This window comes from Loxodonta africana, chromosome 18 (assembly GCF_030014295.1).
Source record: "Loxodonta africana isolate mLoxAfr1 chromosome 18, mLoxAfr1.hap2, whole genome shotgun sequence".
Classification (NCBI taxonomy): Eukaryota; Metazoa; Chordata; class Mammalia; order Proboscidea; family Elephantidae; genus Loxodonta; species Loxodonta africana.
Window position 1 is genome coordinate 16584545 of NC_087359.1, and position 17789 is coordinate 16602333.

The window sequence follows — 17789 nt, forward strand, 5'->3', positions numbered from 1 at the left end:
AAAACCCCACCCTACCCAGCCCCCAGGACAGGACGAGCAACTGGGAATGTCACTTTATTGAATTTGATTCATGGGGTGGGGCTCCCCAACAAGATGGAGCAGCTTCCGCCACAGCTGGGCCCAACCAGCTGGACTCCAGGCCCAGCTTCATTCTGGCCTTCATGGGTACAGCCTGTCCTTTCCAAGTAGGGCCTCCACCTCCCAGCCCTCTGAGGATCCCTCCTCCTCCTCCCCATGTGAGCTACAGCCAGGCCCTCCAGTCCCCGGGAGGGAGACAGGGTTCTGGTCTCCTGGTTGACCTTGGAGTAGACTTTGACTATAAGGCACAACAAGACCCATGGAGTCACAGGGGCTGAGGTGGCATCTGCCGAGGCCCCTGGCTGGACGAGGGCTCCACGCAGCCACTGACCATCCAGCAGCAGTCTGGATGCACCTGACCCTGCACTGGCTCACTGACCATCAGCTCCCCATCCACGGCAAACATGCCCCTCCGGTCCTTGGGCTCCAGGCGGAAGGCGACCACCGGCACATACACCAGGTGGGGGCAGTCATATTCCATGTGTCTGCCCTTCTCCATGGCCAGGAAGAGACGCAGCAGCATGGTCCGGGACACACCGGCTCGCACATAGAACAGGTGCATGACGCCGGCCGCACAGCGGCCCATGGGGGCTATGAACATGTTGCTGCCCAGGTGTGAGTGCAGGAGCGCCAGCACCAGCACAAAGTCCTCCTCGGGCACCACAGTCCAGTGATCGGGCACCGGCTGGTCCAGAGGTACAAGGAGCGTGTTTGCAGGGCCCCCCTGGCCCAGGGCAGGGGAGGTGGGCATCCTAGAGGCAGCCCCTCCAACGGGCAGGTAGGCCAGCCGGCCCTGGTAGGTGCGTAGAGAGATGAGGCGGAGAAAGGTGCCGAAGGTGAATCGAATCTCACCCAGGCGCCGGTACTTCTCACTCTCCAGGTCCACGTCAGCAACAAATCCCCAGGCCAGGCTGAGCACAGAGAAGAGGTGTAGCCCCGAGGCCGTGTGCAGGGACAGCAGGTTCATGGGTGACAGCAGCCGGCGGCACAGCAGCAGCGTACAGTTGATCAGGAGCTCCTCATTAGTCACCTGCTGGTACCTGCAGGAGGAAGGGCAGATAGGCAGGGCAGGAGGCCCGTGGACCCTCCCCTTCCTCCTGGAGAGCTGGGGGAGGTAAAGCAACATCTGGACTCTGGGCTGCTGGCAGGGACAGTGGCAGACGGAGCGTGGAGGTGGCCAGCTGGGGTCACCAGGAGAGGGCCTGGAACTGAGACTCAGGAGAAGGGAATGGAAGTTACCAGGGAAGAAGGCCCTGGGCGGGGTAAACGGTGAAGTGCTCTGCTGTTAACCTAAAGACTGGCAGTTCCAACCCACCTAGAGGCACCTTGGAAGAAAGGCCTGGCCATCTGCTTCCAAAAAAATAACCACTGAAAACTTTATAAAGCCTAGTTCTGTTCTGACACATGGGGTTGCCGTGAGTCTGAAGCAACCCCACAGCAACTGATTTTTTTTTTTTTTTTTGGACAAGAACGAACATACAAGTTGGCAGTGGGACGGCACAGAGGATAAACGGAGGCTGCAATGGCCTGAGCTCTCACCCTGAATAATGGTTCACTGAGGCTGCCAGCGCGTTGGCAGAGCCGGCAGGGAGGCTGCACAAAGGCATCCGGATGGCGGTCTCCCAGTCAGGCCTTTCCATGAGCCCGTTCACCACCTGTGGGCAGGGCGCCTCAGCCAGGGAAGACGCACCCTGCCCGCCCTGGGCCCCTCCAGGGCCCGCCTCACCTCATGCATCAGACCGTCCCCGGACATGACCACCAGTGCGTCCCAGCGGCCCAGCTCCTCGTGGCGCACCAGCTCCCGCGCGTGGTTCCGCCATTCTGCTGGGAGACGCTGCGGTCAGGCCCGGGTGGGACCCACCCTTCCGGGGCCCGCCGCTGCTGGGGAAGCATTCACCGGTAAGCAGCAGCGTGAAGGACACTTCGGCCTCCACCAGCAGGGGCTGCACGTGGCTCCGGAAGAGCTGCAGGGCCTTGCCCTTGCCGCCGCGGGGGTTCAGCAGCACCAGCACCCGGCAGGGACGCGGGAGCAGGACCCGGGGACACTGGGGGCCGCCTGCTGGGGAAACAAACCCAGAGACGCTGCGTCCCCAACCGGCCAGTAGAGGGCTAAGGATGACAGCAGGGGTTCTGCCTGCAACACCGGGTAAAAGACCAAACTGGGAGCCTGGCCAAGGAAAGGGTCCGGGGGGCGGGGGGGGCGCGGCGCCGAGCGCAGCAAGGGGCCGAACTGCCCTTCCTTGGCTCTGGGCCGGCCGCTTCCGGTCGCGTGGGAGAGTGTTTCTCCAGAGTCCCCAACCCCTCTCCTTCGTCCCTCTGATCCCCAGTCATCCTCCCTGACGGAGGGAGAGAGGGGTCCTGCCCACAGTCCTTCCCGCCAGGCCCTACAAACCTGGGTCCATAACCTCGACCCCCGGCTCCCTCTGCCAGGGGATCCCCAGCGCTGTCGGGGAGCTGCCGGTGGCAGCGGCTCCTGCCTTCAGCTCCTTATCGGTGCTGCCCAGGCGAGCGTCGCGGGGCCGGCTGTAGGGCTCGCCCTTCCCGCCCAGGGCCGGGGCTGTGGGAGCGCCTGCGTCATTCCCTGCGGCTGCGGGATCTGAAAGGAGACGGCGCTGGCGGAGGCCGGAGCCGCGGCTCGCCGAGGGTGGGGGCGGCCGGCTCGGTCCCGGGGCCATGCGCGGTAAGCAGGTACGCTCCTACTATCGCCTGAACCGCGCGTACAGCGGACCCAGTTTTCCGAGTGATCCAAGGAGCTAAGAGCAGGTGCCACCAAGGGCGCCCAGTCCCGGGAAAGAGCCCCCACGCCCCGAGGCGAAGGGTCTCTTCCTGGGTGCTTTCCTCTCCGGGGCTTCGGGCTCCGGCCCGACGCATGTGTCAGAGCCGCGTGGCTCTCTTCGTCTGCCCAGCTCTTCACCCTGCGTGGCTGCCAGGGGGAGAGGGGTCCACTTGAGTAAAAATTCCAGAACCTGGGCGGACACCGCGGGGCAGAGTTTGGGTGAGTGCTGCCGCCCCGAGTCAACCTGGTCGTCGGGTCCCCCCGCCCTGAGCTTCAGAGCCACTGGGGCCGCCTGCTCACCTCCAGGAGCCCCGCTCCGACGGGCCGCTCGCCGTGCCTAGGGAGCCGCGCCGGGGTCGTGCGAGCTCCGGGCCCGGGCCTCCAGCCTCCCGCCCGCCCTCGTCCAAACGCGGAGGGGGCGCGGCGCGAGGCCCAATTCCTGGGGCCGCGCGGGGCGGGTTGCCCGGGAGCCACAAGCAGGGGAGGCAGGGCGGGCGGTCCGACCCAACCGGTCCTGTTTGCCGGAAGACGCTGGGGTCGCTCCGTTTGGTGGCCTGGGACTGAACGAACCTTGTCCCGACTCAGCCCGCGCCTGAGGTACCACCTGAGCGCCCGGCTGGCGCGGACTGCCGGCCTTGCTTCCCCTGGCTTTGAATTTTTCGCTCAACTTGTCTGCCCCGCGCCGGCGGGGGAGGGCGCTGTGGGGGCGCGCCGGCCTGACCACGCCCCGCGCTCCGGGGGGTGGACCCGGCAGGGCCCGGGACGCGGCCACGCGCCCGCCGCTCGGAGGAGGCTGTCCGGAGTGGCGCGCCGCGAGTGCACAGTCCAGCGCAAGGGGTGAGCGCAGCGCTCAGACCGAGGCGCTCGGTGTCGCAGCAGCCGGGCGGGCGGCACTAGGTTCCTGGCGCGAGCGGCCTGGCGCTCCCGACGCCCCTCGGTTGCACGTCGCCTCCGCGACCGCGCCACCCGCGGCCAGATGCAGCGCCCTGCGCAGGCCGGCTCCAACCCACCGGAACTCGAGGCTTTCCCTCGCCCAGGGTGCTCGCTGGCGGCCCACCAGGTCCCCTGCTTCCCCTGCCCCTGCTCTACAGTGGAGGGCTATATTTAGCTCACTGATGCTGGAGCTCGGTCGCCCAGCCACTGAGCGCAAAGCAGCCCAGGCGGGCGTCCCAGGCGCGGCCGGGAGGAAGGCGCCTTGTCAGGAACCTCACAAGTTAGCAACTTCCCCAGCGGGCAATCTCGAAGTCACCTGGGCCAGAGAAGCTGCCCCGCAGCGGGTGACCCAGGTCCACGCCGCCCTGTCCCCGGAGAGGAGCCTGACGGTATGGACAGGCCCAGGGGGCCCGCGGTCATAACTGGAGAGCAAAGCAGTGGGGGCAGGCCACCCCCGCCCCCGCACCGGCCCCTCCGGGGAGATGCAAAGGCGCCCGAGAGGTGCGCTCTAGTGGAAGCAAATGTGGACGTGTCGTGTGTGTGTGTGTGTGTGTGTGCGCGCGCGTGTGTGTGTCTGACCTAAACGTGTTCACGAACGCCCCTGGAGTGAAACCCCTAGAGGTTTCTTTTCAGAGACGGGGAGGAGAAAGATGCGAGGGGCCGACTTGGTGACCAGACCAGGTAGGGCCAGTGTTAGAAAACACCAAACCTGTACAGAAGGCAGAGGTGGCGCGGGCCTGGCTGGGAGGGTCCCACACCCACGCTTACCCGTCACTCCGCCGCACACACCTCTCTGCTGGGCACCTCTTCGCGAAGTCGGGAAGAAATACGTCCGGGAGGAGTGCGGAGCCGATTAGCCTGATCCCAGGCATCCCGCCGCAGTATCTTCTCATTTGAGGACCCTGGCAACCCGGCCGGGTTTCCCAACCTTTGAGGGTGCGGAGTCCCAGAGCGTAGGCTGCGAGGCGCTGGTCCTGGGCCGACGACTCCGCGCGCGTCCCAGCGGGGCGCGCCTCCGCCCTGCGCGGCCCTGGGCAGCCCCGGCTGGGTCTCGAGCGTCCCGAGCGCGTTCCGGGACGGTGACTCAGCGACGCGCTCTTGGGTCCAGAAACTCCAGGAAACAAGGAACGAGGGGAGGGAGCTGGGGCATTATCCCCGCCTCTCAGCGCCGCAGCCCACGCCGCCCCATGGAGGTCGGGTTCTGCACCGCCCGCTCCGCAAGAATCCTGCGCGGTGAAGGAGGGCAGCGCCGCCGCCGCAGCGCCTGGGTCACGGGATGCGGGGATGCGGACGGCCGCGGGAGGAGGGGGCTCCGCGCAGGAGCTGGGGGCCGGATCCCGGCTAAGTCCCTTCCCTCCCTGTCCCTCCCCTTACGCGGGGGCCGAGAGGCCAAGGTCACAGCTTTGGCGCCTAAAAGACGCAGGGTGGGGAAGAGGTCGCAGCCGCGGGTGGGGAGGCTGAAACCGGCCAGAGCGGCCTCCCCTCCTTCGCCGCCGCTCGGGGGCACTTATTGCCCGGCACAGCTTGAACGGCCACGGTTCTGCCAAGATTCATGCACCCAGCTTTGCCCGAGGATCTCAACAACTATGACGTTTCTTCCAGGCCTGAAAACCCTTGGGGTTTGGTCAGGGGAAACTGAGTCTGGGGAAGGGAAGACTGCCTATCATTAGTCGGTGGTGAGAGAGCTCGCCGGGCGTGCGCGGGGTCTCCCGCTTCTTCTCGGCGCCCCAGGCTAGAGCCCTTGGAATCCTCCCGGCGGGGCTGCCTGGGGAGCGGAGGCGGGTGCAGCCTGCGCGGTCCTTTATCCCGCAGCCTCCGGGGCCCAGTGGGAGGGAGGCGGCGAAGGGCAGAGCCCTCTGGCCCCGGTTCCCGTCTGCACAATGGCTCCTCTGTCCTCATGGCCGCCTCCTCCCTGCCCCCTCACCTCCACTCCTCTGCTTTGCCCCCCCTTTCGCAGACCCAGACAGCCCTTTAGCCCCTTTCTCCTTTCTAAAGGGCTTTATCTGTTCTCCAGAAGTTTACTCCCCATCAGCAGCCCTGGCCCAAAAGACAGATTGGGCAAGATGCTTCTCCCCTTGTGACAGCTGGGGGAACTGAAACCCCAAGAGATGAAAGGTCTTGCTCAAGCCTCTGAACCAGTTTCCAACAGATCCTGGAGTCCTGACCCCAGCCTGGGAAGCCCCCTTATCCTGTTGAGCCCTGCCAGGCTCCCTGCTGGGCCTCCCCAAGTCCCAGGTGTCTCACTGAACTTGGTATCTGTTGGCCTGGTGGGTTGCTTGGCACAGAGCTGGCCCGGGAACCCAGCTGCTGAGTTTCAGTTAGAAACAGGGAGGTGCCTGAAGCCCTCCTTGCCAGGCCTCATTCCCCAGGCCCTGATTAAGTAACCCACCACTGTGCCTGAGGCATACCACAGGCCTGGCGGTAGACTTGGGCCAGCCTAGAGCTCAGCTGGCAGGTAATACCTGTCTCACAGGTGAAAGGTACTGTTTCTCTCTCCTAGCCCCTGCCTCCTCCTCATGGGCAGTCTCTCCCAGGAGACACACCTGAGAACCCTTTTATTCTCAGGGAAAGAAAGCAGGCATTCACTGGGCCTGGCCCCAGCTCCCTGGAAACTTGGAGCTAAGGCCGCCAGATGGCAAATCACTTGCTTTTGTTAGGAGATTTCTGCCATTTCACCCTCCCCTGACGCTGCCTTCCCTGAGAGACTTCAGCTCCTGAATTGCAGGGCCTGCAGGCCTCCCCTGACCTCAAGGTTTTTCACTTGTTATGGTCCTTTGCTTCCTGGGAGGCACAAGAGCAGGTGGAGGGAGGTGCTCAGCTCTGCAAACCCTTTGTAAGGGTGTGTTCTAGGACAACCCAGATATGACTTTCCATTCTGAGTTTCTTCCACGTAGTTTCAAGGCTGACCACACCAGGCATTGGGGTGTGTGCCACCTCAACAGTGACCTGGTTCCCAGTATGTGTGCCACCTGTGGAGAGCCAGGGCACAGACTGGTAGCACAGGATTCTTGGCTGCTCACTGACAGCATATGGGAGTGTGTGCTTTACCCATGTTTCCAGTTTTTGCAATGGTTCAGCTGCTCTGGGCATGTGGTTGGGGTGACCCTACTTGGGTGGCCTCCAGCTGGCCTCATAGGTATCCTTGCTGAGGCTGGGGACCCAGGTTTCTCAGGGCTTCTGGGCTGTGCTGCCCACACCTTCACCTTCGGGCTGCAGCTCAGCGTAATTAGCTTCCAGAACTTTCTCAGTGTGAGAGACAGTCCATTTTAGACACACTCCAATCACTCCAGCTGCCTGCCAGCATGTGAAGGCCTGGGAGTTTGCAATCCCTAGTGAATGCCTCTTCTCTAGACCCCTTGGAAAGATGTGGGTTTCACCTTCCTGCAGCCCATTGCATCCCCAGCCTCCTGGCTGGAGACTTCTCAGCCAGACTTTCTCAGGACCAGGGTCTCCGTTGCCAGTGACCTGCCTGGTATGGTTTGAGACGTCCTCCCAATTTAGGGCCTGCAGTCTTATATTTCATCTGGAGAGATTTGTTCTTTAGGTCTGCATTACTTTCTGTGGACATGCTCTTTTTCAAGTGCAAACAACTCTAGGAGGGGGAAAAAAAATGAGTCATTAGGACCTGGCTTAGTTAGCTAGAGCTGCTATAACAGAAATACCACAAGTGGATGGCTTTAGCCAAACAGATTTATTCTCTCATGGTCTAAAAAAGTCTAGGAGACTAGAATTCCAAATTCAGGGCGCCAGCTCCAAGGGAAAGCTTTCTCTCTCTGTTTGCTCTGGGGGAAGGTCCTTGTCATCAACCTTCCCCAGCTCTAGGAGCTTCTCGGAGCAGGGACCGTAGGCCCAAAGGACTTGCACACTCCTGGCTCTTCTTTCTTAGTGGTAGGAGGTCCGTTTCTTCTCTGCCTATTCTCTCTTTTATGTCTCAAAAGAGATTGACTCAAGATACAACTTAATCCTGTAGATTGAGTCCTGCCTCATTAACATCATAGAGATTAGGATTTACAACACATAAGATAATTACATCAGATCACAAAATCGTGGACTACACATTACTGGGAATCATAGTCTAGCCAAGTAGACACACATTTTGGGAGGAAACAATTCAGTTCATAATAGGATCTTATTGTTGTTGCTAGTTGCCATCATTTGAGTCAATTCTGACTCATGGTGACCCCATGTGTGTAGAGTAGAACTGCTCCACAGGGTTTCCAAGGAGGTGAGTTTCCAGAAACAGATCTCCAGGCCTGTTGGTGGGTTTGAACCACCAAGCTTTTGGCTAGTATACACCACCCAGGGACTCCATTAGGACCTTAGTATGAATTAATATATCACTTTTAATGAAAAAAAAAAAAAAGGAATAATGCATGTTCATGTGGGCAGAGGAGGAAAGGGGTTTCTGGAAGGAAGCCTTACCTCTTTACACCCTTGTCAGTTTGTGATCTCTTGGGAGGAGTTTATGTCTGCACTGGCAGCTAGACTTCATCAGCCCAGCAGCCCACGCTGCTCCAGCTCCCTTGACTTTCAGTTCTTACCCTACACCCTGGCTTACGGCATCCTTGGATTCCTGAGTAGATGGATTTGTGCCCCAGTCCTTGGAAGAACAAAGCTGAATGGTGTGTTGGATGGTGTATCAGGTTCCTATTGCTGCTGTAACAAATTACCACAAGTTTCGTGGCTTTAAACAGTCCTAGAAGTTAGAAGTCTAAAATGGATTAGCTGGGCTGTTTCCCTTTGCCTTTTCCAGCTTCTGGGGATCCTCTACTTTCCTTGGCCCGGGACCCCTTCCTCCATCTTCAAAGCTGGCAGCATAACCACTCTCTGTCAAGTCAATGCCAACTCCTGGCAACCCCATCTGTGTCAGAGTAGAACTGTGCTCCCCTAGGGTTTTCAATGGCGGAATTTTTGGAAGTAGACTACCAGGCCTTTCTTCTGAGGTGCCTCTGGGTGAGTTCAAAGCTCCAACCTTTCAGTTAGTAGCCAAATGTGTTAACTGTTTACACCAGGGACTCCGCCAGAAACATGAAATCCCTTTCTGTCTGTCTGTCTGTCTCTGGGCTCTGCATCCATGGTCAAATCTTTTTTTCTGACTCTGACTGCAGTGCAATGGACTGCTTTTATATGGACTTTTTGGCCATGATCTTGTAACTCCCACTGAAAAATTGGGTGAGACCATGCAAATAAGGTACTTGTGATCCACCAAGGGGATTGGACAACTTGCTAGTAATACAAATAAGGTGCATGGCACCCTTGTAGGGGTGGGGCCATGCAAATAAGGTATATAGAACCCTAAGGAGGGGATTGGTCAGTTTTGCCATCCTGCTAGGCTTAAAATGAGCCATCTCAGAGATGGCAACGGGGGACCTCACTACCACCAAGAAGAAGAGACAGGAGCGGAGCGCATCCTTTGGACCCAGGGCCCTGTGCTGAGAACCTCCTAGACCCAGGAGACAGAGGGAAAGCTGTAACACTGGAAACGAAGCAAGACAGTGGAGAAGTGGTAGCAGAGAAACAGCAGCAGCAGAACCAGGAGATTGGCACAAGACATTGGAGTGGGCTTCCCAGCATATGGAGCAAGGCAGTTACAGTGGGTATGCCGACCCGCAGAGCAAGAGAGCTGCGTGCCTTCAGGCAGGCTGAGGCTTCCTGGTGGAGTGGGGTGGCCTCGGGCACTTACCGGCTGAGCTAAAGAACTTTGTCAACATTTGCCTGAGCAGGGTGGAGGCCAGGCTGAAGGGCTGAGGTCGAGGGCCAGAGAGAGGCCTGCCTGTGGGCACCGCTGAGAGTAGGCTGTCCTGATTGAACAACTGTATCCTGAGTCCTTTCTGATCCTGGATTGTAACCTGTAACTTTCCTAACAAACCCCATAACTGTGAGTGTGGGCTGTGAGTTCTGTGTGGCTGCTGCAAGAAATTATCAAATGCAGCTGAGGAGTGCCGTGGGAGGGACAGCTGGTGTCAGAATTGGTAAAAAGTTTGGAGAGCGGAAATGTGTCTGAACGCCACCTCATAAGAATTAGCCTTGGGCTGTTGATCTCGATTCTCCTCTCTCCTCCTGAAAGTAGAGGGGGTCTGAAACCACTGTGCTATTTTTACACTGACCCTCCTACCTCCCTCTTATGAGGACCCTTATAATTACACTGGACTTACCTGGATAATCCAAGCTAAGCTCCCTGTCTCTAACGCCTTTCCTTAAATTAATCACAGCTGCAAAATTGCATCCCTGGCCTCCTGGCTGGAGACTTCTCAGGTAGACTTTCTCAGGACCAGGTAAAAACCCAAAACCAAACCCATTGCCGTGGAGTCTGTTCCAACTCATAACCACCTTCTAGTGTGAAGTGATATATTCACAGACTTCAGGGATACAACATGGACCTCTTTAAGGGCCACCATTCTGCAGGCTACATATGGGTCTGGAAAGAGTCTGGGGATCGTGCCCTTCCTCAGCTCCTGGGTCTTCTTTTCTTGCACCCCTTCTCTCCACTCTCTCCACTCTCTCCACTCTACCCAAGTGAGCAAACACCTGGAACTTGTTTTCTTCCAAATAAGTATTTGTTGTGAAGGGCTGAAAACATACGTTCACTGGAATCCATATGCGATTCTATAGACATCATGAACTTTTGTTCATCTACAGAGCCCCCCTGCCAAAGAAAATTGGTTTCCATTTTTAAAAAAATCACCCAAGCAGAAATTGACATTTTTGCTAAACACAATAATTACTAGATTCCAAAACCCCAACTTTTCACCTGAGGATGGGGTGGGAAGCAGACCAACCTTCCATCTTTCATTCTAGCTGTGTTCCCCACAGAATGTTGCAGGGAGAGGCTGCGGCAGGGCTCAGGGGCCCCCTCGATACCAGACGGAAATGTGTGGCGTTCCCAGCTCCTGTCATGTGACCTAACGGTCCCTCCGTTTTTTACTTCTCTGGGAGGAAGCAGGACCAGACCAGCCACACTGAGACCCTCAGCCAGTGGGAAGAGTTGCCAATTAGAACATTCCATAGGCTCTCGCTGACATCAGCTCTGGTTTGGTACAAGTGGGCTCTGGAGTAGTCTCCGATATACAATCCCACATCCTGGATATTTTGAGGGAAAAGACAGTTCCCCTTCCCAGCTCCTTACCCCACCCCACCCCATCCCTCCCAAAGGTGCACTGTGCTCCTTGCTTGTTCATCCCAGTTCGGAGGCTTCCAGCAACTGGTAAACGTCCCCCTCCAAGGGCAGAGAAGCCCATGTCGAAATGCCTCGAGTGATTCCCAAAAGGACAACTTGTGGGAACCAGGAAGGGGAGCTGGTGTCTCTGGTTGGGAGCGATGAGTGGCCGCTATTATCCTGTAACAGCACAGCTTCGAAGCTGTGGGAATGGGTGTGGACACCGTTTTCCGGGTTTTTTTGTCTTGGAGTTTTCCACTTTCACTCCTTTCCAAAGCTAAAATGTGTCCTTGGATGGTTCCCAAAGTAAACAGACCTGAATCTGGACCTGGCCCCAAGCGGGGCAGCACGCTGCCTTGATGGTTTGTGGCTGTTTCCACTCATCTGAGGGGGGCCCACTTCCACCTTGAAGGACAGCGAAGTCCTTCCTTATCCTGGTCCCTGAAAAGCTCCAGCTGCCTTTGGGGATGCTTGCGTGAGGCACCCTGCTGGCCCCTGGCGACTGCCTGGGGGCAGCATCCTTTGCTGTTTATCTTAGCAGGATGGCCACTCAGGCTTCCTTGATAGAAGCCCATTAGTGGGGGCCTCAGAGTCAGAGCCACATCCCAAAATAGAAATTCCTCTTCCCTGGAGGCTTTTCTGAAGGTCAAAGCCTTCGTTCATGCAGGACACAGACAGTAGTGGGGTGCGGGGAGGGGCGCAGACCGGGGCCCTTAGGGCACCGTGACCTCATGCCACACGCTCCCCGAAGCCTTCGTGAGCCGATCCGACAGGGGAGCCAGCTCCGAACGCAGAGCGCCCTGTCCGTTTGCCCCGAATTCCTGACCGCAGCGACGGGATCAGCATCTGGAGAATGAGCCAAGATGCTGTTTGTCCTCGAGGCACGGTCAGATGATCCTAGCAGCCTCCTTGGCAAGGCACCGATTCAAATCGGAACAGGCACCCCCGTGATTACCTGTCCAGGTGCTGCAGATTTTGCTTAGATATTGCAAGGCTTGCAGACTAGTGAATGTTAGTGAAATTATTTAACAAATGAAAACAAAATTGCACAGGCTGGATAGTGCTCCCGAGCAGCTTCTAAGCCACTGGAGGACACACCTTTCTGTTTCTCTTCTGCTTCCTCCCCAGAACAGCAGTCAGCGTGGTCGTGCACACACAAGCCCTCCAGAAAGGCATGTGGGCTGCCCTCCCATCCGTGTCCCTCTGGCAGACAAAGCAGAGCGCCCCAGGACGGAGCTGCATATGGGCGCTGCTGCGGAGGTACAGAGAGCCTAGGGAGGGCTCCGCCCAAACCCCCTCCTCCCGGGCAGGATAGATGGCTCCTAACACAGAGTTTAACAGGCACATCGGTCTTCCTGACTTGGCATGGCCTAGAAAAATCCATAGCATCAGGCTGGCATTTGCAACCCAGCACAAAGAGCCTTCCGTTTTTAGGCTGGAGTCCGGTTGCCATGTGACACGGATCTGCAGCTACTTGGTTCTCAGGCTGAGAATTCTGAGCACTTAAAAAGGAAAAGGCTCCACTGCAAAATCTGATTAGCAGGGGATCGGATCTGCCTCTCTTCTGCTCTTGGCAGGCACAGGTGTTACCCCCAGGGACGAGGTGCGTGGAACACTACCAGTGGATCTGTTCTTACCCTGATCTGCCTTGCTGCCTTTGGCTGAACAGAAGCTGCCCTGGCCAGGGGAGCTGTAGCTCAGTGTTAACAGCCATGGTGACAGCAAACCACATGGCACCACAAAGGGCACGTCCGGCCTTCAGGGGAGCGCCCTGTCTCTGCGATCTCAGAGACATTTTTAATGTAGTGACTATTGTAAATGGAACAGCAGGAGCCCAATTCTAGTTCTAAACCAAGACCCTGAGTGTTGTTAGTGCCCAAGGAAGGTTACCGTGTCAATAACCAGCAGCCATAAAAAAAGGTCTTAGGAGATGCGGAAAACAAAGCTGGGATACCTCCAGCCTGGAGATAAGTATCTTTAAAAATGAGAAACTCAGGGAACAGCCATGAGTCTTTCAGGATCATTCAACTGCAAGGCACAAAATGCCCATTTCTAAGACTACGGCGGAATTCTGATTTGGGCTGGAAAGTGTGGAGTCCCCACCTTCTCCTACGACCAGTTTCTCCTTAAACCCAAAAACCCCAAACCCTTTGCCATCGAGTGGATTTTGACACATGGCAGCCCCATGTGTTACAGGATAGCACTGCTTGGTAGGGTTTTTTGGCTGTAATCTTTCCAGAAGCAGATTGCCAGGACTTTCTTCCACAGAGCTGTTGGTTGGGTTCAAATTGCTTACCAGTGGAGCACAAACTGTTTGTGCCACCTAGAGATCTAGTTTCTCCTTAACACTAAACTATTTGGAGTCCAGTATTTTAGTCTCAGGGATCCCTGGTGGTGCAACGGTTAAGCGCTAGCTGCGAGGTGCAAACCTACCCAATGGCTCCGTGGGAGAAAGACCGGGCAATCTGCGTCTGTAAAGATTACAGCCTAGAAGACTCTAGGTGCCAACCTTACAAGAATAATTTTAGTCCCATGGAACTACTCAGAGCCACATCCCCTCCCCTTACAAGGGGGAGGGGTTGCACTCAACACCCTGGTGGCGCTATTTGGAAGGATTTTACCTTGTCTCAAAAGTAGTGTCCTAGCTTCTTGGATCTAGTAGACACGTGAGACTATGTAGGCATCTCCCATCTGGAGGAGAGGGAGATGAGAGGGCAGAGGGAGTCAGAAGCTGGTGGAATGGACACAAAAAGAGAGAATGGTGGGAAGGAGTGGGCTGTCTCATCAGGGGGAGAGCAATTAGGAGTGTATAGCAAGGTGTATATAAATTTTTGTATGAGAGATTGACCTGATTTGTAAACTTTCACTTAAAGCACAATAAAATTTTTTTTTAAAAAGGGAAAAAGAAAAAAAGAAAGTAGTGTCCCGCTACCACTGATGACTGCCTTGACAGGGAACACAACAGAGAATCCCTGATGCAGCAGGAGAGCAATGGGATGCAGACTTCAAATTCTCATAAAAAGCCCAGACATAATGGCCTGACCGAGACTAGAGCGACCCCGGAGGTCATGGTCCCCAGACCCTCTGTTAGCCCAAGACAGGAACCATTCCTGAAGCCAACTCTTCAGACAGGGATTGGACTGGACTATAAAACAGAAAATGATACTGGTGAGGAGCGAGCTTCTTGGCTTAAGTAGACACTTGAGACTATGTGGGCAGCTGCTGCCTGGCGGGGAGATGAGAAGGCAGAGGGGGACAGGAGCTGGCTGAATGGACTCGGGGAATACAGGCTGGAGAGGAGGAGTGTGCTGTCTCATTAGGGGGAGAGCAGCTGGGGTTACATAGCAAGGTACGCATAAGTTTTTGTATGAGAGACTGACTTGATTTGTAAACTTTCACTTAAAGCACAATAAAAAAAAAATAGTAGCGTGCCTGGTGCTAATCCTGGTCGTTACCGTTATTTTCTTCTTTTTACTTTTCTATCTTTTCCTAATAGGCGTGTGATTTGTGTATATGTGTTAACTCTTCATTGAAGTATAAATACATACAGAAAGCACACGAGTCACAAGCTCTGCGAATTTTTAAAAATCTACACACAGTGAACAGGACGATAGCACATCCCAGAAACGCCTCGTCCCCTCTTCCAGCCACTCGCCCCCACCAAGCATAACCGCTCCTGCAATGTATTCTTATATTTGGAAATGACATGTAAAGATTAATAAAAGTAAGCCTGCCCTTGTTGTTGTTAGCTGCTGTTGAGTCCGCCCCTGACTCGTGGCACCCCCACGCCCAGCAGAGACACTGCCTCGTCCTGTGCGAACCCTGTGATTGGTTACAGATCAGACTGTTGTGACCCACTGGCTGATTTTTGGGAGCTGATTGCCAGGACTTTCTCCCTAATCCATGTTTGTCTGGAAGCATCATAAAAAAAAAAAAAAAAAAATTTGAAGCATCATAGCAACGTGAAATTTTCCACCAACAAACGGGCGGTGACTGTGCCTGAGGTGCATTGGCCAGGAACCGAACCTGGGTCTCCAGCATGGAAGGCGAGGGATTATACCACTGAGCCTCCAATGCCTCAAACATACATTGTTGTTGGTCGGTGCTGTCGAGTCAGTATTGACTCATAGCAACTCCATGTGACAGAGTAGAACTGCCCCATAGGGTTTTACTGGCTGTAATCTTTATGGGAGCAGATCAACAGATCTTTCTCCCAAGGAGCCACTGGGTAAATTTGAACCACCAATCTTTTGGCTAGCGCTGAGCGCTTAATGGTTGTGCCACAAAAAAAACCCACAAAAACGCCAAATCTATTGCCATCGAGTTATTTCCAACTCATAGCCACCCTATAGGACAGAGTAGAACTGCCCCACAAGGTTTCCTAGGCTATGATCTTTGCAGAAGCAGAGGGTCACATCTTTCTCCCGCAGAGCGGCTGGTGGGTTCAAACCACCAACCTTTCGGTTAGCAGCCAAGCGCTTAACCACAGTGCCACCAGGCTCCTTAAATATATGCTAGAGATGGACATTTTAAAACACCCATCCTTCTTTATTGCTGAAGGCTTTACCAAATGGCGCACAGGTCAAAAGTTTGAAGGGGACTCAGTAGTGAGTTTGATCTTTGGATTCCTTCAAAAGAGCAGCTCTCGAGAAAGGAGGCAAGTCTCAGATAAGCGTGGGTGCGAGTGCCTAGGGATCTGCTGGTGGCCAAACCCTTGGCCCTATGGTTTCCAAACTAGGCCGCACACTGGAGTCATAAAAAAGTGAAATATCAAAAATCACTGCTGGCAGGTCCCACCCCCAGAGATTCCCCTTTATGTGGTCTGGAGTACGTATGGCCTGGGCTTTGGAATTTTCCAAAGATCGCCAGCGATTCTGATGTGCCGACAAGTTTGGGAACCACTGACTCAGCATAAAAGGAGGATCCAAAGCCTATTTTCAGGCTGGTGAGCAAACTAAAAAGACTCACAGAGATTTCTGGAAATGCCACAGAAATTTCTTCTTGATGGCGTCATGAACTGTAAATGGTCCTGGTGACTATTTCATGTCTGGAAATGGATCAGGCATACTGCATAAATCACACACATTGTTACAGACAGCCTGTCCCCACATCCTCCCGGGGATGGACAGGGGAATGTGGAAATAGTGACAACGCTGGCTGCCACCCAGGCTCCCAGAGGGGCCAGAGCTGGTTCTGCAGTCATGACAGTCACCTCCACTAGATGGCGCTAAAGCAGGCACTGTATGTGGGCTGAAAAAGCTACATTTAATCCTATTTCCTTGTTGAACAGTAATACAATTTCAGAAATACTCTCTCCTAATTACCAGGGGATTCTATTACCCTTTGTGTGTGAGATAAAGATCAACTTACCTCTCCACTGTGAGGACTTGGAACCTCACCCTGGTGCCTGGCTGTGATTATTGTTACCATCCCCTGCCCTGAGCCGATTTTGACTCATTGTGACCCCATGTGAAAGAGTAGAGCTGCCCCACAGGGTTTCTAGGCTGTCATCTTTATAGGGGCAGATCACAAGGCTTTCTCCTGTGGAGCCACTGGGTGGGTTTGAACCACTGACCTTTCACTTAGCTGCTTAACCTTTGCATCACCAGGGCTTCTATCTTGGCTAGGATGTTAGCCCTGAATTTTCCCGCTCTCTCCACTTGGCTACACTGTATTTTCAGATACGGGTCAGATTTCTAAGAACCTGACTGTGTTTCTATGGTGGCTGCTCTGGAGTAGCTGTTTGAAATCTGTGAACGAATGGGAAAGGTGTGATAGGAATTGGAGAATGGAAAGGAGGAAGAAAGAGGATGGTGGAGAAGGGGAGGGAGGCACTGGAATGCTCCTGTGTTAAAGGTTACCTGGCTTATGAGTTTGGACTCTGCATTTTGGGGCTTATAATGGTGTTTAATTCACGTATTTCCAGCAGGCTTGCTATCCCATTGTGCAAATGCTTCCTGGACAATCACTAGAAAGACAACTAATTTTTCATCTAAGAAAGGAACATATGTTTCTGAAAACCGTTGATTCCCTAGGGAAGTGTTCCAATTACCTGTCGCTGAGAAATAAACCACCCTAAAACTTAGTGGCTTAAAGCAACAATTTATTATCTCTCACAGTGGGTTGTGGGTTATCTGCGCTCATCAGGGTGGTCCTCACTTGGAGTCTGTCATGTGGTTGCAGTACCAATGGAACTGAACATCTGAGATGGCTCCCTCAAGCGGGGACAGTTGATGCTGGCTCTTAGCTAAAAGTTGAGCTGGGCTGTCAGCTGTAGTGCCTATGTGTGGCCTCTCCATGTGGCATGGTGGCTGGGTTCCAAGAGGAAATGTTCTGTGAGCAAAGATTCCAAGAGCCAGGCAAAAGCTGCAAGGTCTTTAAAGCTCAAGCCTCAGAAGTCCCAGAACTTCCCTTCTGCTACATTCTATTGATCAAGCAAGTCACTAAGTCCAACCCAGATTCAAAGGGAGGGAATTAGACCGCACCTCTTTTTTTTTTTTGTTTTAACACAACCTTGAGATTTTATTATCTTTAGTCTACACCAATCACAGCCTCATCTACCCCAAGACCAGAAGAGCTAGATAGTACCCAGCTACCACTACCAACCATTCTGATCAGGGCCACAATAGATGGATCCTGACAGAACAGGAGAAAAATGTCAAACAGGACTCAAATTCTTAAGAAGTCCAGCCTTACTGGACTGGTTGAGACTGGAGGACTCCCTGAGACAATCACCCTGAGATACTCTTTAAACCTGAAGCTGAAATTATCCCTTGAGGCTACCTTTTAGCTGAGTAACGGATTGGCTCATACATAAAGAATATCACCAGTGAGCAACGAGTTCCT

The 17789-nt window shown here is 54.8% G+C and overlaps 1 protein-coding gene and 1 long non-coding RNA gene across 4 annotated transcripts; one reads left to right on the forward strand and one right to left on the reverse strand.

Annotated features, from left to right (window-relative positions):
* Positions 1-41: 41 nt before the first annotated feature.
* On the reverse strand, positions 42-2859 carry SPHK1 (sphingosine kinase 1). 3 transcript variants are annotated; one of them, XM_064270706.1, is made up of 5 exons: positions 2471-2859; positions 1976-2134; positions 1805-1899; positions 1618-1733; positions 42-1118 (listed from the first exon to the last, which is right to left on the reverse strand). In XM_064270706.1, exons 1-5 carry the CDS (start codon positions 2751-2753, stop codon positions 344-346), a joined length of 1428 nt encoding a protein of 475 aa, XP_064126776.1. In that variant the 5' UTR covers positions 2754-2859; the 3' UTR covers positions 42-343. The 3 variants fall into 3 exon arrangements, with proteins under 3 accessions (XP_064126776.1, XP_064126775.1, XP_064126777.1); XM_064270705.1 differs by having other exon boundaries at positions 1976-2137; XM_064270707.1 differs by lacking the exon at positions 1976-2134.
* On the forward strand, positions 2118-17463 carry LOC135228070 (uncharacterized). Its single transcript, XR_010318293.1, has 3 exons — positions 2118-2224; positions 12072-12203; positions 13842-17463. It is a non-coding gene; the product is annotated as an uncharacterized LOC135228070 (long non-coding RNA).
* The last annotated feature ends 326 nt before the right edge of the window (positions 17464-17789 follow it).

Excerpts from the sequence above, each read along its gene's own strand:
- SPHK1 (XM_064270705.1), bottom strand. The coding sequence starts at position 2,753 with ATGGCCCCGGGACCGAGCCGGCCGCCCCCACCCTCGGCGAGCCGCGGC. Across the intron at positions 1,900-1,975 it reads CTTCACGCTGCTGCTTACCG|AATGGCGGAACCACGCGCGG; the intron begins GTGAATGCTTCC and ends GTCTCCCAGCAG. Across the intron at positions 1,119-1,617 it reads TCAGTGAACCATTATTCAGG|GTACCAGCAGGTGACTAATG; the intron begins GTGAGAGCTCAG and ends TTCCTCCTGCAG.